At 35.6% G+C, this 25,726-nt stretch overlaps 1 protein-coding gene across 1 annotated transcript in view; it reads left to right on the top strand.

Annotated features, from left to right (window-relative positions):
* Positions 1-25,726, top strand: part of LOC100930928 (piezo-type mechanosensitive ion channel component 2-like) — a 101,279-nt gene that overhangs the window by 38,271 nt on the left and 37,282 nt on the right. Inside the window, 14 exon segments of the mRNA XM_031949270.1 lie at positions 527-690; positions 958-1,134; positions 2,434-2,556; positions 4,786-5,010; positions 7,275-7,479; positions 9,996-10,097; positions 11,252-11,417; positions 12,273-12,516; positions 13,971-14,067; positions 15,580-15,742; positions 16,214-16,303; positions 17,380-17,501; positions 23,624-23,790; positions 25,041-25,417. Of these exon segments, the coding sequence (XP_031805130.1) occupies positions 527-690; positions 958-1,134; positions 2,434-2,556; positions 4,786-5,010; positions 7,275-7,479; positions 9,996-10,097; positions 11,252-11,417; positions 12,273-12,516; positions 13,971-14,067; positions 15,580-15,742; positions 16,214-16,303; positions 17,380-17,501; positions 23,624-23,790; positions 25,041-25,417 (2,422 nt within the window).

Raw genomic sequence — 25,726 nt, 5'->3', positions numbered from 1 at the left:
AGGAATATATGATAATTCTTACAGGGAAAAGGCTGATCTGTTTTTGTTACTATGTATAGAGAAAGGGCTTGCAAATTCATTCATTCAGTAAGTGATTGGTACTATGAATAGTGTAGTATGAAACTGGGGGAAAGAAGAATATAAACATAAATAAGGTAGCTCTTTGTTGTCGTCTTCTGCAAAGAGCTTCCCAAATAGGCAAAATTAAATTCCATCAAGATTTAAATAAAATGTTTAATCTATTAAAGAGAAAAAAGTCATTTTAAGCGCTTCAAATGCACTTATGTTCAAACAGTCTGCTAACCACAACCCATCTGATCTATTCATTAAAGTATGCTGAAAAAAAACTTCTTTTTGACAATGTTTAATAAGCTTCACTCTGGTATTATAAATGCATTTCAAAGTATTCAATGATATGTCTTTAAAAACAGCTCACCATTCAGACTTTTCACTGATGGCTTCAATTAGTTTTAATGAGATTTTAGTATAGTATTTCTAAGTCATGGCTTTTTTTCTCCCTTTTCAGAGAAAGAAACAAGAGATTGTGACTGGATGATTGACAAGTTAACTACTGGTTTTCTGAAAGTTCTAGAAATAGTTAATGGAACTTAAGTGTTACTATGGAGATTCCTGGAAATACACATTATTAAGATTGTTTCCACTATGATCATCTGGATTACTCTTCAGGAGGTTAGTGATCCAGATGGAACTGCCTTTCACGGGACTTGCAAAGGAGCATTTTTTTCTCTAATTTGTGGAAGTTTGAATTTAGATTTTTAGAACTTTGAAAACCAGGTGGATCTCAAGATGAAAACCAGTTGAACATATTCAAACACATACTTATCTCCTTCCTAAAAGCCACCATTTGACTCTGGACTTCTAAAGGCAGGAGTATTCAGAGGCACAGCAAAATAGAAAACAGGATCCAATCAACACTAAACAAAATCTTTATTCCAGGTTTCCTTCATGAATTGTATTTTCTACATCATCTGGGTGTTTGCATTGCCGTATTCCAAATTGCGCCCGTATGCATCACATATCTGCACAGTTTGGGCTTGTGTGATGGTCATTTGCAAAATGATGTATCAACTGAAGTTTGTCAAACCTCTGACCTACTCATCAAATTGCACTAAGGTGAGAATACTGACAAAAACTTTAGAAATGACTTTATAATCTGGAGCATTAGATCAGGAGGAGATTGTAAAGTACTATATTTCTCTCTGTCTCTCCATGTGTGTCTGTCTTTGTGTTTTTATGTCTTTTTCTGTCTCTGACTGTCTCTCGATATCTGTCTCTGTCTCTCATTGTTTCTCTTTCTTTCTGTTTCTATTTGTGTCTCTGTCTCTTCCCCTCTCCTCTTTTTCCTTTGGGATGCAATCAGTGTTAAGTGATTTGCCCGGAGTAACACAACTAGTAAGTATCTGAGATCACATTTGAGCTCAGGTCCTGCTCCGAACTCCAGAGCTTTCTCTGCCACTGTCACCTAACTGGCATATCTCTTGAGAATGATTTCTCATACAAAGAGTAAGGAAGTTTTTGCATACTTAAGGCAATTTATTTGAAGATGTAATACTATTGCTACCTGACTCCTGGGGAAAGAAGTAGGAAAATAAAGGAAGGGGTTACTTTCTCAGACTATTACTTGAAAGAAATCCCCAGGACATGGATGATGGACAGCCTAAGTGACAGCAAAGGCAGGGTCTGTTAGAAGAACTCATAGACTTATAGAATCTTAAAACTTGGAAATCATCTAGTCAAATTTCACTCCTGTTCCCCACTATTTTACAGAAGAAGAAACTAAGATCCATGTGTTATTCAAAGAACATTTATTAAGTATCCAATAGGTGCACTGGGAGAACTACCGAAATAAGTTAGACATAGTCCCATGGTATCAGGGTACTTAGGTAATATAAGATACATATACTCAGACAAATATATATTAGAAAATAATAAGTATGGAGAAGTTACTTCCATTTGGAGAAATGGGGGAAGGCTTCATTAAGATCTAAATTGGTGATGATAGATTACATAGGATTTAGGGGCAAAGTTAGACTAGAACGCAGATGTCTTAAATCTCAGTTCAATATTCTTTCCACTGGTCACTTCCTCCTCCACTTCTGCTTTGAAGGAGTAACATGAGCAAGAGGAAGGAGTGTGACACAGTGATAAGAGCACCATGTCTGGACTCAGAGCTCCTTAATTCAATCTTAATTCAAATCTGTCTCCTGTTGTTTATTACCCATGTGACCTTGAGCAAATTACTTTAAAAATACTGGAACTGTTCCCTTATCTATAAAATGAAGGTGTAGACTAGATGGCCTAATAGGTTATTTCTACCTCTGAAAGGGTGACCCTATGATCTCAAATACTTGCTGTATTGTGTAAAGATGTAAACTAATAAATGTCATTATCTTCTCTGTTTTCTACTAGGAGTTGTATCAGAATGGGACTCTTCTACCTGACAACCTAGAAGAGCTGCGAGAGGTTTCTCTCTTATATATCTCCCCTATTGATCCAGCATATTGGCTTGGGGGACTAAGAAAATGCGATACCAAAGTGTTACCTTGCCTAAAGGTAGATGAGAAACTATCCAGTAGCCTAAAAAAATTACACTTTAGTATTCTTTTTCTTTTCTTCCTCTACTTCTTTCTCCTCTCCTCTTCCTCCTCTTTCTCCTCCATCACTTTCTCTTCTTCCTCCTCTTCCTCCTTTTTCTCCTCCTCTTCTTCTTCCTCCTCCTTCTTTTCTTCTTCTCCACCTCCTCTTTCTCCAATTCCTCCTTCTTCCTTTTCTCTTTCTCTTCTTCCTCTTCTTTCTTTTCTCCTCTTCCTCCTCCAGTAGCAAACTGGGAAACCAAGAATAGATTAAGTAGTTAGTGGACACTAAAGATAGTTTATTAGGTAAAGCAAGGAAAAAAATGGGAACTTGGCTTGGGTTCTAAGTAAAAAGTTTCAGGCCCCAACAGAATACTGTTTTAATTTCCAGATCTCAGACTAGAAACTTACAAAATGGACAATACAAAGATCCTGAAGCACTTATGAGCAGAGAGACCATCTCCTTGTCTACAAATAAAAGATGCATTTCAAAATTTTCAGGGCATTTGAAGGTTAATCTAAGCAAAGTATATTTATAAGATTTATGGTTGGCAAGTAAGTAGATCTGGACTGCAGCTCTGCTTTCAATCTGCTTCAGATGATGGGTAACACTCCTGGATGTTTTGAGTTTTGCAAAAAAAAAAATCATTCTTTATCTTAAAGAGCTAGTTCCTATTTTAAAATTGCTCTGGAATGACTGGCTCAAGAGTAGCATAGTTAAAGGGAAATAATCTAATAAGAGAAACCCTTTCATGTCCATGTCCTATATCTGTATGGAAAAATGAAAGATATTTATAACTCCCATTAAACTTTGAGAACATTTGTTTTTCATCATTCACCAGTTAATATCTGGGGGAAAGATCTGGTACTTTTATTATACATGGTTTACTCTCACATAGGAAAGAAAAAAAATGCTCTCTTACTGAATTCTTTTTTAAAATGCTTGTCTGTTTTTATAACAAAATTTATTACAAGAAGTATTATTGATAACTAGATGAATGAAGAGTTCTTAGGCCAAGGGGTAAGTTCAGTAAGAAGGGACGTGAAGAATGGGGATGGTAGCACAAAGGTGGTATTTTCCTAGATGGGTCCAAGCCTGAAAGGGAGTTGGTGAAAGGAAGGCAGACTAAAAAATCAGGAGCAGAATGGAAAGTTCTTTGGGGAGTGTGTGTCAGGAGTAATCATACCTCACAATAGAGGAATGATAGTTACTGTAAGAGAAGAATACTTCTTAGAAGATAGTCAAATGCACTCCTCCACTCAAATTGGCACCCTAAGGCAACATCCTCATTGCACAGAGCTAGTTACAACTCTGAAAGCCAGATACATGCTTGTTGTTGTTGCATGGCACATAAAATTGGATACAAGTTCTGTGTATGGTGATTTAAGAACATAAAATATAATTAAGCAAAGTAAAAGAATCAATTTTCATTAGTTTAAAATTTTTTTTGGCTTGTCAATAGTCATAATTTTACTAAGCATTTTCTCCTAGATCAATTATAAAATGGAAAGATTAATCATTGGAAAATGTTTCCATCATTGAAAATGTTCAGAACTTCTTTGGCTTCCTGACAGACCATTGTTGGAAATATTCACTTTCTCTTGCAAATAGTGGTCACAAAAAATAAATATTTTAAATAGCATTTTATTTTTCCCAATTACATTAAAGACAAATTTTAACATTCCTTTAAAAAAATTCTCTCTCTCTCTCTCTCTCTCTCTCTCTCTCTCTCTCTCTCTCTCTCTCTCTCTCTCTCTCTCCTTCCCTAAGATGATAAATAATTTGATATAGATTTTATGTGTATATCATGTAAAACATTTAAAAATATATGTTTTCTTTTGAAAATATGCTCTTGCAGGGGTCTTCAAACTTTTTAAATAGGGGGCCAGTTCACTGTCCCTCAGACTGTTGGAGGGCCAGTCTATAGTAAAAACAAATACTTTGTTTTGTGGGCCTTTAAATAAAGAAACTTCATAGCCCTGGGTAAGGGGGATAATCATCCTCAGCTGCTGCATCTGGCCCGTGGGCCATAGTTTGAGGACTCCTGTGACTTGAGCTAAAGTGAAGTCAGATGAACTATTTTATTCCCAAAAAGAAATATTTTGATAACTGGTATGGAGGCTGAAGGTGACGTTCAGATTTTTTGTTTAGTTAGCTAGGCAAATGGAAAGGATCCTTGCTAACTCCCAGCTCCCCATCACTCTGACTTTACAGAATCATCTCACCATCTTGGCATTAATGGCAATTGAAGCCACTGTGTACAGGCACCAGAAATTCTACCGACACTGTAATCAGCTGAAACAGCCCCTATTGAGCACCATTTTTAATGGTGTCACGAGAAAGCACTTGGATGATGGGTTACTGAGTATGATCAAATATTTCATCAACTATGGTTTCTATAAGTTTGGGCTAGAGGTAAGACACCCTCTTTTTGTCCCCATTATTGCCTGTAAGTTGAACATGGACCATAAGAACCAGAGGCGACCTTAGGAATCATCTAATCCAGGGACTCCAAAGTTTTTTTTTTTTTGTTTCTGTTTTTTAAAAATATCTTGGATATTAAAGTTTGTCAGTCTTTGTCAGTCTGGTGGAATCTATAGACCCATTCTTAGATTAATGTTTTTAAATGCACAAAATAAAATACAAAGGATTACAAAGATATACAATTGTATAGAAATAGAATTATCTATTTTTTTTTAAAGCAAATTCCCAGAAGCCACAGTAAAGTCTCTTGATCTAACCTAGTCCCCTTATTTTACTGATGGAAAAACTTAGGCCAAGAGAGGTAATTGATATACCCAGGGGCACATAGGTATTATGTAGCAGAGTCAGGATTACATTCCAGCTGCATTAGTTCACCTCTCCTGCATCTCTGGCATAAATCTCTAGGATTGGGACAGAACTGGATGCCAGTTTGCCTCCTAAATATATAAATCATGTTTAGAGAAATTTGCTATATTAGGTAGTACCTAATTCACTAACTTCTGTTATTTCTTAACTCCAAGAAATTAAATTTAGTTTTGTTGGTACAGTTCAGGGATTCTTAAAATTTTTCCACTGATGACTCCTTTTTGCTCAAGAAATTTTGATGCAACAGTAGCGTAGAAGTATATAAAATAGATGTACAAATCAAACATTTACTAATAATAAATCATAATTTCAAGATCCCTCCCCACGTTCACTTACATGACCCCAAATAAGATCATGAACTATAGTTTAAGAAGCTTTGGATGGTGGATAGACCTCTAGAATTGAAATCAGGAAGACAGAGGTCTAAATTCTGTCCCAGACAATTATGAACTGGGTGAGCATGGAGAAGTCTTTTCTACTCTTCAAATTTATACCTCTAGCTGCCTATGAGTGATCTCAAACTGAATGTTTCTTAGACAAGTAAACTTGTCATCTTTCCAAATCACTTAACCTCTCTCTGCCTAGTTTCCTCATCTGCAAAAAAGATAATAATAGCACTTACCTCTCAGAATTGTGTGAGGTTCCAATGAGATAATATTTGCAAAGTGCTTTGCAAACTCTAAAGTGCTATTTTTATTATTATTACCTTCCTTATGAAACTGCAAGCTCCCCAAGTTGATCTTGAAGCTTTAAGAGTCACAAAGCCCTTTCTTTACAAGAATCCTATGAAACAGAAACACAGAGAAGCAGGACAGTGTTAAAAGTCACACATTTAGGGGCTGCTAGATTGTGCAATGGATAGAGCACCAGCCTTGAAGTCAGGAGGACCTAAGTTCAAATCTGACCTCAGACACTTAATGCTTCCTAGTTGTGTGACCCTGGGCAAGTCACTTGTCCCCAATTGCCTCAGCCAAAAAAAGAAAAAAAGTCAAAAAGTTGCACTTTTAATTTAACACATTACTTTTCTTTTTAAAAACCAAGCTATGTTAATAGAGATTTGCAGTTTCTTATACAATTCATTTTTTTCTGTTCTATTTTATATATGGAAATGACCTTCTTGGTGTTCATTAAATTCAGAATAAAAATAAAATAAGATATAAGAATCCAGTAAAATCTATAATTGGAATATTAATTTATATGAATTTGTTCAAGATCACACAGTCAGTAAAGGTGGGAGTTAAGATTTGAACTTAGCCCTCTGACCCTACCCCTCCCTTTCAGTATATTAAGCTGCTTCTCAGTCATGGCTTCTCTCCAACCATCTCTAGCATGTTGTTGTGCAGTCATTCAGTTGTGTCCAACTCTTTGTGACTCCATGGACCACATCATCCATGGGGTTTTCTTGGCAAAATACTGAAATGGTTTGCCATTTTCTTCTCCAATAGATTAAGACAGAGATTAATTGACTTATCTAGAATAACATAGTATCTGAGGTTCAATTTGAACTCGTTTCTTCAGGACTCCCAGCTCAATGCTCTCCAATGAGCCATGTTGATGCTTCTAAGGCAACCAGAGATTGAATAACTTGCCTGGCTAATAAGTGTCTGAAGCCAGTTTTGAAATCAGGTCTTCCTGACTCTAGACCCAGAACTCCATCCACAGATCTATTTAGTGCCTAGCATCTTAGGTCCTTAATAGATGTTTATTAAGTGAAACTGAAACATTAAAAACCCAACAGCTTCTATGCTCTGTCACTGAAAGAGTTCTCTTCCTATTAATTCACATTTTTAAAAATCAGTTTTTAAATTAAATTTATATTTGCCTTACAGATGTGCTTTGTTGCTGTTCTCAATGTCACAGGACAACGCATGGATTTTTATTCCCTGGTCCACATCTGCTTGTTAATTTATTTGATACGTCTTCGGAGGAGGAAAGCAATTGCTGAGGCTTGGCCAAGATACTGTGGGTTTCTTGCCAGTCTTATGACCTTTCAGTACTTTCTCTGCATTGGAATCCCTCCAGCTTTTTGCAAAGGTAAGTTTGTCAGATGCTTCAGCTCACATCTTAGGACCTTGCACTCTCCTTGTGTCTGGGAAGACTCCCCTTCACAGGTGAAGCTCCTCAGAAAGCAGCTCTTTGATCCCCTTTGCTAAAAGGGTTCTTCCTTTCATAAAATTTCTCATAGCAATTTGACTGCACTTTTCTTGTAAATAAATAATTTCCATTTAATTTAATAATAATTCCATTTAAATAGGATTTTTGGGTTTGCAAACCATTTTACCTACATTATTTTACTTGGTCCTCATAATAACTCTGTAAGATCAGTGCTATTATTATCTTCATTTTACTGATGAAGAAACTGAGGCAAAGAGGAACTAAGTGATTTGCTCAGGTTCATTCATTTGATGAGTGTATGAGGCCATATTTGAACGCATATCTTCATAATTCCAACCTTAGCATTCTGTCTGTTTTAATCCTTAGCACATGACAATAGAGTATGAAGTATGCCTAAGTAAGCAAATAAGTAAATAGTCTCATGAATTGAGAATCAGAGGGACTGATTCAAATCCTAGCCCTACCACTTGTCACCTGTGTAGCACTGGCCATGACATCTGATTTCTCGGTCTCAGTTTCTTCATGTGTAAAATGAGGTAGTTGGATCAAATGACCTTAAAAGTTTCCTCAATCCCTAATTCCATGATCCTGTGATCCTAAGTTATTACTAAGCAAGTTTATTTTTTTATACTTACTATTATTTTATTTTTAAAATTTAATTGTCATTTATTTAAAATTAATTTTTACAGTATAATTTTTCTAATTCAAGTTATTAAAAAAAATTTAAGTTCCAAATTCTCTTCTTCCCTTCCACCCCTCCTGCACCTATTGTCAGGGCAACAAATGTGATATCAGTTATATGTGTGAAGTCATGAAAAACATTTCCATATTAGCCATGTTAACAAAAAATGCAAGAAATATCAAGAAAGTTTTATATATATATATATATATATATATATATATATATATATATATATATATATATGATTCAAGTTGCATTCAGATTCCATGAGTTCAGTATTACTTGAAATAAATCATTTAATAAAAATAAAACTACACAGCATTTGGTTAGTGCTTTCAACTTTTCTGGCCATGATTTTAAATCTTGTGCCTTAGCCAATATGACTCTTCAAGGTATAATGATCAAGTAGGTAATAAGAGTTCTATTTTGGCAGGGGAGAAAATTAATTCTTAAAGGTAAAAGATTGGATTCATGTCATTCGGTTGGTTCCCCTGTGTTTTCTCTACTAAATTTCAGATAGACAAAACCAGAGATTCAATGATAATACTTTTATCACTATTAATTTCTCATTATTATTTCACACATACTATTTTAATCACTACCAGCTAAGTTTATAACATTCCTGTGACTACAATACTCCTAAATGTCAATCAAGTCAGATTAAAATATAATTGAGAAATAATTAATACAATGAATAAAAATATAATACCATAGGTAATACAATAGATAATGTTAATATGCCTCCCATAGGGATCTTTATCTACTATTTAGCCCCCATTTCTATTTGAGGGTCACTCCTGACCCTGTGGATAGGCCTTCAAATTGTGACTCAAATATTTACTAGCTGTGTGATTAAGTTTAACTTCTCTGGGTCTCAACTACTTCATCTATAAAATAAAGGAAATAGATTCTATGGCCTCCAAATTTCCTTCTGGCCCTAAATCAATTTGTAAAAAATCTAAAATATGAAACTTTAAGATCTTTGGTTTGAGCTGCTGTGAAAAAAGCAATCACCATTCAAGGAATATCCTTCTGAGCCTTTCTCACCCCAGTGAGCCTGGGAATCCAACAAAAGACACTGTCACACATAGAGTCAATATTTGGAGCCTTTTCTCTCTGGTAGGGTTTGTATTCTGCAGGCACATGTTTTGAGAACCTACATCTTTTTCTTTTAAATAAGAGGCTTTCTTAACCTTGGGTCCACAGACTGACAATTTGAATGGGAGAAAAAATTTCATCCTTTTTTCTTTTGGTGTCTTTATGCAATTCTTCACATTTTAGTTTATGCATTTAAAAATGTAATTCTGAGAAAGAACTCCAGAGACTTCGACAGAGTGCCAAAGGGGTCCATGACACAATAAAAAGTTAAGAAATTTTAATCTGGATGATTTAACTCTGTTGTTAATGGACTTCTGTCACTCTGTCACTGTGTCTGTCACTAACTGCCTGTGTGACTCCGTACAAAGCACTTTGTAAAATGAGTAGTTTGGTCCAGATGGCTTCAAAGTCCCTTCTAATTTTAAATAAATACTATTAAGATAAATACTAAATACTATTATGATCTTTTAATCTCTATGGTCTCTTATAGCTCTAAATAAATCCTTTGATCCCATATCCTGCTCCCCCACACATGCACCATAATGAGAGATCAGAGATGGGCTTTTATCTCAAAAAAATTGCATTAAAGAATGATGACTCGATGTGATTAAAAAATATGATGGTAATAATATGAAAATCACTCCTTGTTCTACAGATTACCCATGGAGATCCATGAGACCAGCAATTCACTCAAATCTCATTAAATGGTTGTATCTCCCCGATTTTGCCGAGAAACCAGATGCTGGTTTTTTGCTGCGTGAGTAGCTAATATTTCTGCATGCCAGTGTCCAAAAGGGGACTTCAGATCAACTGGGCCTTGCATCTCGCCTGATTTCATCTTGTGGTATCCTTGGGCTTTCCATATTCCTTTTCCAGCATCATCTCTTAATACTTTCCCCTTTCCTCCATCCCCTAAATTTTCCCTGTCAGTGTAGATTGATGAGAAGAGCAACCCTGATTCTGTCACTAGCCAGCTCTGCCTCCTTGAGCCAACCACTTTTTTCTTGGAGCCTCAGGTTTCTTACTGGAAAATTTAAGGAATTGTACTAGACAAACTCTACTTCTAATTCTAAAATACTGTAATTCTTTGAACTTCCTCACCATGCACACAATCTATTACTTTCTTTGAAAATTGTACTGTTAAAGTTGATGGTAGGGCTGAGGATAGGACAGTCAACTCAAAGTCCAGTTCAAATCATGCTGGCTTTTTGTGCTCCTGAGTTAAGCATTTTGAGCAGGGAATCTACTCTTATCCATAAACCCAGAGTCATAACCAGCTACACTGTATCTGGGATAATTATCATAAAACACATGAGGGACAGGGTGAGGAGTTTTTGTACTAGGATACTGCATGGCTATTTCTAGGGAGACTCTCTAGTAATAGGATTGGTGGGGAATTAACAGTTCAGGATTGGGAGGAACTAACTTGGGTTACTGTAGCCAGTAGGGAATAAATCTTATCAGGTAAATTCATTTTTAAAACTTATTTTGCTTGGAACTAGGTGCTAAGTTCATCTATTTCTAAACTAGTAGTTGGATTAGACCAGCGTACTAACAGCACTCTCTAAAATTTCTATTTCCTGGGCAAACCTTTGCTTTTATTGCCCTAGTTGAGACTCTATCTTTTGGTAATATTGCTGCTGTCCTACTTAGTAGCTAGTTGAAAAAGCACAACAACTTCTTTGTGTTTTTGTGTTTTTCCCCCCTTTCTTAAAAGAAAGATGATAAGGGAATTAGTTCACAAAGTGATTTGGGAGGATGAATGATTCTATTTAAGTATAAAGTTTTACTGCCCTAAAGGACTTGATCCCTGAATAGTGACTTCAGTAGAACTGTTGTATGAACACTTGTTTAAATGTGGAGCAGACCACCTTGCAATGAGTCTAATTCCATTCCTTCATATCTTCACAGATGATTTTTTGCTTCTGCTTTTTGCCTCTCTCCAGTGGCAAGTATTTGAAGATGAGAATAAGGCTTCTGTGAGAATGCAGGTAGGAGATAATGTGGAGATAAGCCGGGATTTAGTCCCTGAAGACCTAAGTCAATTCACTACAGTACCAAACTTTATTTACTCCCGGTAAGAGTCCAGTGAGGCTGCAGAAGAGTGGCTCGCTTTTTATTCCCTCCTTGGTTCATCCTGTTCCTAATGGGTTGTTTTTTTTTTTTTTAATTTTTTTTCTGGACTTCTCCTGTAATCTAGTCCTACAGAGGCAGCTGAATGAGTATAGTGTCAAACTTGGAGTCAGAAAGACCTGTGTTAATACTGTTTCAGACACTAAATGTGTGACCCTGGGCAAGCCACTTAATCTCAGCTTCAATTTCCTCAAATGTAAATTTGGCATATATACAAATATATATGACACAAGATTGCCATGAGGATAAAATGAAAAGACATAAAATATTTTGTAAATCTTAAAGCACTATATCAATGTTACCTATAATTATTAGCTATAATTATAGTCCCATCTTTTTAGTAAATTGCTTTCTAATGCTTCTTGGTTTTTTTATTTAACTTTTGAGAATATTTTTGGGTTCTTTCCTTCTTAGAAATCATTTTGTTCAATTCTTCATTTTACAGATGAGGAAAATAAGGTTTAGCTAGGAGAACATACTTGCCCATAATGATATGTTAGTAAGTATCAGAGTCAAGATTTGAATCTTGGTTCTTCTCTTGATACAATTTTCTTTCCACCACATAATACCACTTCTCATTTTGTAGTAAATAGACATGTTCAACAAGAGATTGAATATTTACATGAAATGAAACTCTTAAAAAAGAGATTAGGGAGGACCCCTTCTAACCCTCAGATTCCCAAAGCTATGGAATCTTAACATTGGAAGAAACCTTGGAGGTCATTTAGGCTAAAAAAGTCTTACCCTATGAAATTCCAAATGTCTACTTAGATTTTCACTCAACTGTTCTGTTCTCTAGATCCTACCTGGATATGGCTAAAGTCATTGTGTTCAGCTACCACCTCTGGTTTGTACTCTGCCTGGTTTTCCTCACAGGAACTTCTCAAATCAACATCCTCTGTGCTGGCTACCTGGTAGCCTTTTTCTATTTCATGCTCCATGGAAGGGCCCTCCTGCTGAGACCCGTGAAAATTATTCTCCATAAGTGGGATTATCTGATTACATATGCTGTTCTAGTGATTGCCATGAAGAACCTTTTAAGTGTATGTTTGAACCTTCAAATAGCCTCCTACTTCTTTTGTTTTAATGCTCAGCTTTCTTAAAACTTTAAGAAAGTGAAGGTGTATTACAAATATGAAGAGTGATCTTAAAAGAACATCTTTTTCATCTATTTAACCAAGAACTTCACTAGGCAAAACACTTAACTTCTCAGTGTGATAACAGTCAACTCCTATTAGATAATATATTTCAAAGAAAATGCTTATCTCCATCAATAGAGTTTTGCTATCTGGGAGTTCCCAAATCAATGAAACCACAAGTACGGATCCTAACATTTTAAGCTAGAAAACACTAAGTAATGTCTAAAATGTCATCATGCAGCATATACTTCTTAAAGAAGCTTTGAAGACCAAAATGCTATGAATTCGAATAATGGTAGGGAAAAAACAGAAATGATAGGGTGGGAAGTGGAATGATTTATGAATTAGCAAATGAAAACTAGAAACTAGTATTAAAGATAATTATTAGGGATTGGATTTGTGATTTCACTGATACAGAAAACTTCCAGATAAGAATATGGTCCCCTTCTAGAACCTTATGTGCAACATGTAGTTTTAGAGAATTCTCTAGATAATTAAGAAATTAAGTTATTTGTCAAAGATTATATAGTCAGTACATACCACAGGCAATACTTGAACCCAATTTCTATGGCTTCAAATCCAAATCTTTATGTACTGTGTCCATATTGCTTCTCAAAGTCCATTATTAAAAATTTCTGACTCTAAATGACATTTAAAGTGCTCCTCCAAACCCTTATCCTAGCTTGGGGGTGATCCTGGATTCTGGAAGGCTAAAAGAGTGGTACATAGGTTTCAGTAAGTTCTGTACCAAGCAGGAACAACTTTGAGGACATCCCTGTGATGGATAGATCCATAGTGATGTCTATCGTTCAGAACCAGCCTAGCTAATAGTCAAGAAGTTCAGAACCAAAAGATCAGACACAAGGTGGCAACTTTTTTTCTGTAGATGGAAACATGGAGGGGCTATCATTTGCACTAAAGATGAAATCACAAGTCTAGGTATTACTGAACAATAAACACTTTGCACAGAACTTGAATACAGATGGTGCTTAATAAATGATTTTTGATCAATTACTAGAATTTCATATTTCTTATTTTACTTAATCCTTACAATAACCTTGCAAAGATTATTGTGAGAAAGGAAAATTGTCGTTATCTCCATTTTATAAAACAGAAAAGTGATGCTCACATAGCTTAAATTATTTGTTGGGATCATGCAGCAAATGATAAAATAGGATCTTGAACCCAGGTTTTCTGATTCCTGGTCAGTCCCTGTGGCTGCTAAGACAAGTGCAGGAATCACACAGAGATATCTATCTGGTTTAGCTTTAAAATAAACAACTCCTGGGATCACGTTTCAGCTCTAAAATCTTGTGATTCTGTACTGAATGTTCCCTGTGTTTCTTTTCTGACTGTAGATCGGAGCTTGTGCCTACTTGGAGAGATTATTGAGTTCCCACTGCTGGTTTGTACACAGTTTTAGCATATACTGTACAATCAGAGGCTATAGCTTGTGTAAGTACCCAGTTTGCTCTTCTCATCATTGGTGTGAATGCTTGGCTAACTGCTGTCATCTCTGGTATAAATGTCCATCCCATTGTACTCACCTTCTCTTTTCAAAGAAAAAAGATTAAGGAAGTTGGGCAAAAACTTCATATAAGCTTGATTAACTATGTACAATTCATGTTCTAAACAAAAATATGGAGAGAAACCAAGCTAGAAATTGGTCCCAAATTTGGGAGAAATGAAGGAAAGGAAGAAGGAGGGAAGGTGAAAGGAAGAAAGGAAAGAAAGAAGAAAGAGGAAAGAAGAGAAAGAAAGGGAAAGAGGAAGGGAGAAAGAAAGGAAGGGAAGAAGAGCAAAGGGAAAGGAAGGAAGGAAGGGGAAAAGGAAGGGAGTGTGAAAGAGGAAGGGGAAGGTAAGGGAATGGAGGGGAAGGAAGAAATAAAGAAGAATACTTTTATCTTTTTTTATTTTTTTATTTTTATTTATTTATTTTTTTTGCTGAGGCAATTGGGATTAAGTGACTTGCCCAGGGTCACACAAGAATACTTTATCTTCAATTTCTTCCTAAAGATAAAAGCAACTAAATAGATTTGACACCTTCATTTTTTTTTTCAATCTTGACATGTATGTTTATGGGAATATTCAGGGAGTGCTTGAAATGTACAAATCATTTATCCACATCTCTATATGAGTTATATTTCTCATAGCAATAGAGATCATATTAAATGTACCTACAAGTAGTCCAGTACAGCAATTGGCATGATTTTTCTTGTAATTCTTATTTAACTTCTCCCTAAATTACTTTCATGTAATTAATATCATATGCTTTTTAAAATGTCATATACATTTTTTTTTTTTTTTGCTGAGGCAATTGGGGTTAAGTGACTTGCCCAGGTCACACAGACAGAAAGTATTAAGTGTCTGAGGCCAGATTTGAACTCAGGTCCTCCTGACTTCAGGGCTAGTGCTTTATCCACTACACCAACTAGCTGTCCCAAAATGTCATATATAATTAAAACAAAACAAAAGAAAAAAAAGGCATAATTTTCTTGATCTATCCATGGAGGAAATCTTCAATCAAGTTGACTCTTTCAGGTCTAGGGTCATATCATGTGACACTAAATCTGTCCAGTGATTGACCAGTGTAATGAACACTCCTCAGTGATAATCCTTCAAGGGACTATGTTAACTACAAACAGTTCAACTAGTTGCACAGGACCCTTTAGAGAGAAAAGGACTATAATTTTGCTTCGACAACTTGATGAAAATGAATTTGATTTTGGGAATGGGAGAGAAAGAGAAGACTATTATACTCTTAGTTTTATAAGACATCTTGAATTTCTATATCTGCCTTCTAAAGAGTTCAGATCCCTTTTCCCTCATCTGTTCTTGTACCATTTCTTCTATCAGTTTGGCTATTCTTATTTTGAGAGAAGAAGGAGGGTGGAAGTAGGGGACAAGATTATTTCTATTATGCCCTCACAGAAATGCTTATAAACAATAACATTCTTTCTTGTGTAGCCTTTCCTGATGATGAAAAATGTGAACCTCCAGAACAGGATGCTGGGATCCTATGGGATGCTATATGTTTCACCTTCCTGCTAATACAGAGGAGGATTTTTACAAGTTACTATCATCTTTATGTAATGGCTGATCTAAAAGTTACTGAGATCTTAGCATCCAGGTACATGGGCAACATGCCACTGAGAAGAGGGTGGGAATTGTCATATTTCAGAGTATATCTCAGAATATTGAGTATTGTCATATCTTAGAGCTGGCATTCAATTGACTCCTACTGGATTCAATATATGTTGAATACATGTTGAGGAAAGATATATAACATGACTATAAAGTGATCAATTTTGGATGACTTCATTTTATAGAAAGAGAAACTGGGTTTCTGAAAAGTGAAGTGATTGCCCAAGGTCAAGTAGTGAATTAGTGGTAGAGCTGGGAGCAGAACCTGGGTCTTTTGATTCTTGGTAGAGTGCCATTTCTGCTACATTAAGTTACACTTGTCTTACTCAATGAGTGTCTTTCCTGATGACATTCTCCCAATACAAGGTAAAATTGTTTCATGTTTTGATGAATGCCAGGTAAGTCAGCTAGATTTCATATAGTAGGAATAACATAATGGGTTTTTTTGCCTTCTTAGAGGAGCTGAGATGTTTGACTTGAAGTTTAAAAAGTTGTTGGTGCTCCGAGAAAAAGAAGAGGAAACGTCAAAACTGTTCATGATGAAACAGTATGTTCTTCCAACAATGCTTTACATCCTGCTCCTACATAGGAAAGATTAATCAACCACATGAGACCGGTCTTCTGCATTGCTCCTTCTCCATTTCTATCAGACAATACATTTTCTACTTCATAATTATGTATTTAGAGCCAGGAAGAAACTTAGAGGTCACTGAGATGAATCTCTTCATATTATATAGGAAAAAACTGAGTCAAGGAGAGTAAATGTGTTTCACCTGAGATTCCATAGGTGGTAAAAAAAGCTGAGTCAAGATTTGATCCCAATCCAACATTCTATCCATTGTACCATTCTATCTTTGTTCTACTGTTTTTAGTCATTGTTCCCTGACCCAATTTGGGATTTTCTTAGCAGAGATACTGGAGTGGTTTGCCATTTCCTTCTCTAGCTGATTTTACAGATGAGGAAATTGAGGCAAACAGGGTTAACCCTGTTAAATGACTTCAGAAAGATGAGTCTTCTTGATTCCAGACCCTGAATTCTGTGCACCATGGTGCCATCTAGATACCCTTTTCACCATACTCCTCCTTTAAGTGACTCTGCCCCTCACTTTATTGAATATGACTAACAGGAAGAGCAAACAATAAAGCTGAATAAAATGACCATGTTCTGAGTGTGGATTGTTATATTTGAGATTTGAATATGAGTTGACCAGTAGATAAGGATGCTAAGAAGTGCTTTTCCAACCTAGGAATCTTATATAATTCCATAATTTGGATCTTCTTCCTTTCCTACCTCTTTTCTCCTTCCAGTTCTGTCCTCCCTTCCCCACCTCACCCACAAACCCATAATTGCTATTTCATATTTCCACTGCAACCCCATTTGCCATGATGGATCTCCCTGGAATAACTTACCCTCTTCTCTCTACTGATCTAATGCCTATTCCTTCCTTAAAGGCTCTATGGAGTTTCTTCCCTCCATCCTTAGCAAGTCAAGAGAAAGAATAAGTTCTAAAATAACATGGAGCATTCAGAAGTTTTGGCAGGAGATAGGGCCCATTTGGTAGAGAAGAGGTGGGGTTTGGGGTAGGGAAGGATGGATTCTTGTAATTTGTCTTAAATTTCCAGGATGGAGAAAATCAAATTGAAACAGAAGAAAATTGACAGTAGGCAACAGACTGATAAGACCCCTGATGCTTCAGTGGTTAAAGACAGCTATTCTCCCCAGCCAGGAGCAAGACAAACACAAGGTAAGGATAAAATCATCAGTACACTCAGCTGTCCCAGGTGATCCTTGAAGATTATTAAGAATATTAATTAAATCATCTCTCATATAAAGCCATTCTTCTCCAAGAGTAAGAAAGGGGATAGACTTAAACCTCTAGAAATGTCAGACAATGGATCTACACTAGAGCAGCTTCTCCACTGACCTCATATACTTACAAATTTGCCTCTGAAACAGTGCTGGAAGTATAAATTCTGAACCATAGAATTGTAGGGTTAGAGCTGGAAGACTCCATGTAATCATCTGGTCCAAACTCCTCATTTCATAGGGGGGAAACTGAGATCCAGAGGGGTTAAATAATTTTGCCTAAAGTTGTACATATAGTGGGGGGAAAAAAGTCATTCTCCTAAGCCAGGAGCTTGGCAGTTGAGATACAGATCTAACTCTTCCAAGTACAAGTGAGGAACAATTTCTACTGTACTTGTGGGCCTCCAGCAGAGGGAGGCCCTTCCTTTTTGCTGGTTAATTAATCCTAGAAATTCAAATGCTGCTTTGACAACTACAATCCTGAGATTTCTCAAAATATAACCTCAAAGGATCAGGTACCTAAATGAGATGTGAAATTTTTGCTTGTTTAAACAAAGAATAGAACATTTTTTCTAAAATTAAATTTTCATTTCATAGATTCCTCTTGAACTTAGGAGATCAAAAAAAAAAAAGAATTCATGTCTTTATTTGATGATTAGTCACATTTCTTTTTATTAGGCGAATGTTACATTGAGTATATAATTTCACCTCACCAATTAAGACTAGTTAGATTGAACAATCTATATTAGTAACATTTGAATTTAGAAGATATCTTTTAAAAATCATTTAACAAAATGTACTTTCCCCATTTAAAAGTGTATAAAATATCCAAAGTAGTTTTGCAAAGTATTGCCCAATAGAGATACTAGGGACATTTGCTTTTTTGAATAGGCAAGAATGAGTTTTAATTGTCATGTGTGATGAATGTAACTAAAAATAATTGTGTCAAGTTACTTTTTAAAATCTTGTAAATCTATTCATGTGATTAAACCAATCTTTTTTTAATGGATAAAACAAAGGTAGTCTTTAGTTCTTTGGGGAGGAATTATTCTAAGTTTTAAATGAGTAGTATCTTATCTAATGAAGTTTAACTATATTTGCAGATGATGGGAGCATAATGAACATTAAAGAAGAGAACTGGTGGAAACCTTGGGTGAAGCATCCTTCTAGTAAGTTGACTGAGATTCTAATGAGCATAATGGATTATTACATAGAACTAATGAGGCGGAGGTAAAGGGTACAAATATTATATAAATGTTTGTTATCCTCAGTATTATCATTATTTTCTTGTGGACCAGATTTGTTCCATAGTTGCAGATTAAATTCCCTATTCCTAGTCAGCTCCCTGGAAATACTATGCTATATTATGCAAAGGATCCTGAGCTAGAAAGTGTAGATAACAGAGAAAACCCCTTATATTTGTATAAATACATATTATTTATTATAACTCATGCCCTAGGTAGATGGGTTGTATTTTAGATACAAATGGACAGTATTTCATTTTTTGATAGCTATAGAAAATCTGCAATCTGATTGTCCCAAGAAAGGAGCAATGAATGGAGGCTTTCTATGCTATAAATAACAAGCTGTGGTGATAAATGACACAGAAAAGCACATTTCCCTCCCCTTCCTCCCATGCTCATTCCCCCCCACCCCCACCCCCAACTTCCCTAGGGAATAATTCAATGCACCAGTACAAATGCAGCTCAGGCTACATGAGAAGGTCTGAGATTTCAGACTGTATCAGGAAGAAGTTAGTCTCATAAAAATGAAATGTCTTGTAACATCACTAGAATAAGACAGATTTTAGATAGTACTTGACCTTTGTTATAAACTTTACTGACATGTGTACACAGAGACAAAGGTATATATTCTTTTATCCTGTTGAATTGTTTTAAGTGATTCAGGATGGGAGCTATAGCCTCTTTGAATCTGATAATGAAGAAGAAGAAGAAGTAAATGAAGAAAAAAAGAAAGAAGCATTTCCAAAGCCTAAAACTGCCTTCCAGGTATCTTTGTTGAGTGAGGCCCCTGAATTATCCAAATGTAATAGTCTCATTACAATACTGATTTGTTATTTTTGTTAATAACAACTCACTAATGATGTTTTAAGATTCATAAAATACTTTTTTGATAATAATCCTGTAAAATAGACAGTGCTAATATCATTTCTATCCCTCAAAGGGCCTATCAATTAACTGTCCTAATTCTTCTCCTACAGGTATTATCTCTCCCTATTAAAGAATTAAGTTCCTGGAGAATAGGAACTATCTTACTTCTGCCTTCCTATTCCTTGAGATTCTCACCCTCCCTCCCTTCCTTAACTTCCTTCCTTCCTTCCTTCCTTCCTTCCTTCCTTCCTTCCTTCCATTTTATAAATGAGAAAACTGAGATACAGAGATATTAAATGACTTGTTCAAGAACATATCTAGAAAGTATCGGGATCAGGATTTGAATCCAGGTCCTCTAATTCTAAATCCATTATTCTTATTATAACTCATGCTATAAGTACCATGTCATGGTGAGATCAGAACATCATAGATGTTCAGTGGAATGAACACTAGATTTGTAGTCAAAGGATCTGGGCTGATATACTGGCTTTGCACTTACTGCCCTCTGTCACCTTGGAAGTCACTTATCTTAGTTCCTTATCTGAAAAAGGAAAGGATTGAACTAAATGTCCTTTAAGGTCTTTACATTGGCTCTAAATCTCAGATATTGGTTAACCATCTCATTTTATAGATAACTGAGGCTTGGCAAAGTTGTACAAAGTTGATTGTACAAGTGGAAACAGCAGAACCCAGAGCTAGGCTTTGAATTCAGGTCCTAGCAATCTAACCCCAGTGCTCTTTGTGCCATATCAGGCTGCCACAGTGTATATCTATCACTGTGTAATGGAAAAATGAGTTGACATACATATTACACATAAACAATATGGCAAGGGACTTCATTGCAGGTTTTCATTATGTGTTCATTGTTTTAATATGAAGAGAATTGCTGCTTAAGAAGTCCACAATTCCAGATCTTTGCATGTGTTTATTTGTAATCAGGGCATGGAACTGAAATACATCTTTTCAGTTTGAGGCAGTCTGCTAGATATTTGGAAAACAAGGTTCAATTGGAAAAGAAATCCTAGTTTTTCATTAAAGGAAGTCACTGGCCGGTTCCTCTCATTGTAAATCATTTGCCCTACAATACAGGAACTGTGGATTGCATTGATCTATGCAAAATAAAGGGGAGACTAAAGCACAAAAATGTTTCTGTCTTTCCTATATTAAAAGGCAAGGAAAGCCAACATGGCATCATGCCCTGAGTACTAGATTTGGTACAAGGAAAATGTCTTGTCTGTGATGTTTGCCAGTTGTGGAACCTTAAGTGATATAGTACTTTAAACTATGCATAATAACACTTGTACTACTTATATCTCATGGATATGGATAGAAGTGTGCTTCATAAATCTTAAAGTGTCATAAAAATGTGAATTTTTAATCATTTGGGAAAAAAAGGCTTACTTCAACTCTTTACTCTTTCAAACCTTTGTTCTGTCTCAAATTTTTTGAAGAGCAGTCTAACCTTGATGCTTCCTCTGCCACCTTTTCATTCCTTGACCCTGTGTAATTTAACTTTTATTCTGACTTGGTCACTTTGACTCTCTACAGTCATTACTGATGTCTCACTTCTTATATCCACTGACCATTCCTCATGATCTCATCTTCACACTTTGTTTAGCAATTGGCATTGTTGATTATAAACTACTCAAATATTCATTCTCTTCTCCCTCATTTTCAGTGATATCAAAAAAACTTAGTTTATTTGAAGGAACCAATAGTTCATTTAATGTACTCTCTTCTTAAAGTATTTATCATTTATGTGCCTCCTTTCAAATTCATAGGGCTATAAATGGGTCTGAGAGTGAATTTGGTATAACTCCTTCATTTTTTTAAGGAAGAAATTGAGCACTTGAGAAAAATCCTCAGGTGACTTTTCCAAGACAACAATAAAAAATAGTCAACAAAGTTGGGCTTTGAACCCAGGTCTTCTGATTCCAGATCTATCACTTTCCATTGTAAAATGCTGCACCTTGTTCATTTGCCATTCATTTTCCCATAGTTTCTGTAGTTAATATTTCTGGGTTTTCTTTGGAACATGTCACAGGATCACCCAGAGAATTTTAATTTACTATGGTGTGTAAATATCTGAGTAGAACTTTAAAAATATTTTAAAATTCAAGACCTGTTCCTTAAGATCATTTCTTTTCTAAGAGGAAATTACTTGGAACAAATATGACATCGATTTTCTATCTCACTTTATTGTTTTCAATTTGTCTGTTTCAAATTGCTTAAGACTTGACAACCAGATCATACAGTTAGAAAGGTTTCTGATTAGATCTTGTGGCTTAAAAATAAAAGGAGGGAATATAGATGAGATTGATGTTTGTTGAAACTGCCAAAGAGAGATAAAACAGAGGATTTCTCTGTCTCTCTGTCTGTCTGTCTGTCTGTCTCTCTGTCTCTCTCTCGGTCTGTCTGTCTGTATGTCTGTCTTGGTGTGTGTATGTCTCTCTCCAGCTTGCTTATGATGCCTGGGCAAATAATTCTGCATCAGCTCTCAGGCTGTGGAAGCAAGATGAAATGACATTCAGGACAGAAGAAAAGAGGGAAGAATGGGATCCACAGTGTCAAAGAGGTATCCATTCATTCCAAAATAGAGAACTGTGATAGCTTTGATAGATCACTGGTTTAAGAAGAACAACTGAAATTAAACAGTTGTCATTTTTGATTTGTGAATTAGCAATGAATAGATTGGACTCTAGGAAGGATTACATCACAACCAATAGGAATTCTGTGGCTGTTTTTATTATTATTATTACTAAGTTGGTGCCCATTATAAAAAGTGGAATTTTTTTAAAGGATAATTTATTCATCTGAGGCACTTGCCGGGTCATCAAATTTGGCAAATCTGTTTAACACCATAGTTATAGCTTTGAGTTTCAGAAAATTATAGATCTGAAGGAACCTTAGAAATATTTCTAAAATGTTATTTACAAATTATATACATATGTGTTACATAATTTATAATAATATTTTATTTATTTTATTATAATATAAACTTATGAATATAAAATAATTATATGTACGATTTACTTTTATATCACCTGCATTTTGAATTACATCCTTTCCTATCTCTACCTGGAAAATCATTACTTATGACATAAAATAAAGAAGAAATAGGAAAACAAACCAACCTAGCAAAAAAAAAAAAAAAAAAAGAAGAAGAAGAAGAAACTAACAAAGACATCAACCACATCTAACAATATATACAATGTTGCATACTCTTATCCTTCACTTCTACAAAGAAGGGAAAGAGTTGCATTTTCTCATATCTTGAAGATTTAAAAAATTACAAAGTATGTAGTTTTTAATTTTTCAGATCTTTGCCTAGAAAAGCATCCATCACAGATAAGTTATTTCAGAACAAATGGTAAATTAATATAAAAATTTGAAAGGTTTTAGTCTTGATATGATCTGAAAACAGAATTATATTATTGGGTGCCATTTCCCTAGTGAAATTCCAAATATGTTACATTCATCTAGGTTTGAGAATCATTCCTAGCTACTAGCAATATTTATGCCCCAATACTCCCACAGACATATATCTCCTATAATATCATGGAACTAAATCTTTGATAATAAAGGATAAAAGATGATTCCAGGGGATATCTATCTTCTATAGGATCAAAAGACAGAAGTCTGGAGAAATGTAAGGAAGAAAATGGAAGCTTGCATGAACCAGGTAGATATACTGGTATCCATATAAGGGATTCTCTTTCTCATAGAAAGAGAAAAAAGATGCTTTAAGAAGAGGGTAGGTATCAGAGATAAATGTAAAGTCCTGATATCCAAGGAGGTTTTCCTCCATAATTAGCTGGGCTATGTTAAATTTTACATTGACTCTCAGTACTACTATAAGTCTATGAAATACATATAATGGGGCTTTGTTACATAAATATTTGGAGGTTTGATTTGTTCTTCCCTCCTGATTTTCTCTTCTACTTTACAGAAATTCTAATGCAGAGAATAATCAATATCATCAAATTTTCATGGGTCTTTGGCAAAGTGCTGCTGGAGGACACCACAGCAGCAGTGCACTCCCTGTACAAAGAAAGTTGGGAAATAGCCACTGTGTTGAGGATGGAGCGGTGCATGCTACTGAGAAGGCTCAGTAAGGTAAGGAACCAGAGTCTCTAAAGAGGCGATTCTTGAATGATGACAGGTTCTTTGAGTCATTCAGCTCAGACATATCATTCCACAGTCTGGCTAATGATTCATGTCTTTTGTGAGATCTCCACCAGGTCATTGTCACTCTTCCCCTTGCATGGATTTCTGCATGTTCAGATCAAAAGCTTAACAAAAACCATTGCTCCCATTAGGTGCAACCAGCAACCTCTGATAAGTGTCGGAGAGAAAAGTGAGGTGTTCTCTTGGTGTCTTTAACTTAAATGGTCCTTTTCTTCAGGGAAAGGAATTCTCCCCCCACCAAAGCAAATTGTTGGAACTTTTTGGATGCACTGTGAGTGTTCAAAGAGTTTGATTAAAAAAAAAAACATTAAATACTTACTAGTAAAAATCATTACACTTGGTGCTAGGGACACAAAAACAAAAAATGAAACAAATTCATCCATTTAGAACTCAAAGGAATCTTCTATAGATTATCTAATTCAATGTCCTCATTTTTTCAGATAAGGATAATGAGTTTCAGAAGTTTCAGTTACTTGCCTGTGGTCACATAAGGCATTAAATAGAAGAGCTAAAATTAGGAAGCAGATCCTTTGATCTTAAATCTAGCACCTGTTCAACCATATCACTTTAGTTAAACAAGAGTCCAGTCCCTTCCCTCAAAGAACATATAGTCTGTCAGTGCAAGGGGATTCAGGTAAATAAAATAATGCAAAGAAGAGAGTGATGGGGTTAAAAGAAAGATCCAGACAAGGTACCCTGAGACATTATAGAAAGGATAGATCATTTTGGGTTGAGAAAATCAGGGAGGGTTACATGTGGCAACTAGGTATTATGTAAGAGAAGGCACTAAACTGGAAATTAGGAAAACCTGATTGAGAATCCTGGCTCAGATACTAGCTGGTTAAGTCATTAACTTTCCTCTGCCACAGCGTCTTTCTTTGTAAAACAAAAGTAATATAGCACCTATCTCAAGAGTTTATGAGGATCAAATGAGATAATGCATGTAAAGGACTTTTCAAACCTTAAAGTACTATATACATTTTTAGCTACTATTCTTCTAATTGTTATAACATAGTTGGAAACTAGCCTTAAGAAGAAAATCTGAAGGGTGATGAGGAATTGGCCTATTCATGACATAGAGAATGTCCTTTGGGAATACACCAGTGTGGGAAATGGTATCTCTAGTTCCTGTTAATGGAAACCAATTACCATGTTTTATTTGTAAAATGTCATTGTAGGGGGAAAAAGCTACCAAAGAGAATATTTTGAGATACTACCATTTAAAGCTTCAGGAGGAACAGAAAACCACACTTGTCAAAATAAAGGAAAGGAAGACAGGAGCAGAAGACCAGGGGTTACCTGAAGCTGGGTTATCTGAGCACTATAGGGACAACGCACAGTTACCAAATGAGTCAGAAGAGGCAGTGATTCCTCCAGGGGATCATTGTAGAGATAAAGATACTTCAAGTCAACAATCACCAAGGGAAGAGTTTCAGTTACAGGCTGGAGAGGGGAAGGACTTTGCCAAGAATGACCTTGAGGATCTGCCATCATCAATGGGGCATCCCCCAACTGGAGAAGACTTGCAATCATTTGAGGAGACCATAGTACTCAGGTGAAAAAGCTTTGATGACAGTTTAGAGTCTATTAAGGTCAAAATGTTGCCTTGCAGTCAGAATAATGTTTTGATCAGCATATTTTTGCTGGAGTCATCACACTGACCCCTCAGCCAAAAAATATTTGGCTTAAATATGTACAAAAATAATTTACCCTAATTTAACCTGAAACCTAGTTTTAAAAAATTGATAGTCTGTTTTACATTACTTTAATTTCTGAATATATCCTTTCCCCTTCTCTTCCCAGAAAGTCATTCCATATGATGAAGAGGGGGGATGGGGAAATCAGCTCAACAAAATTAATCAAT

Source organism: Sarcophilus harrisii, chromosome 2 (assembly GCF_902635505.1).
Source record: "Sarcophilus harrisii chromosome 2, mSarHar1.11, whole genome shotgun sequence".
Taxonomy (NCBI): domain Eukaryota; kingdom Metazoa; phylum Chordata; class Mammalia; order Dasyuromorphia; family Dasyuridae; genus Sarcophilus; species Sarcophilus harrisii.
This window is presented reverse-complemented; position numbering and strand designations above follow the sequence as displayed.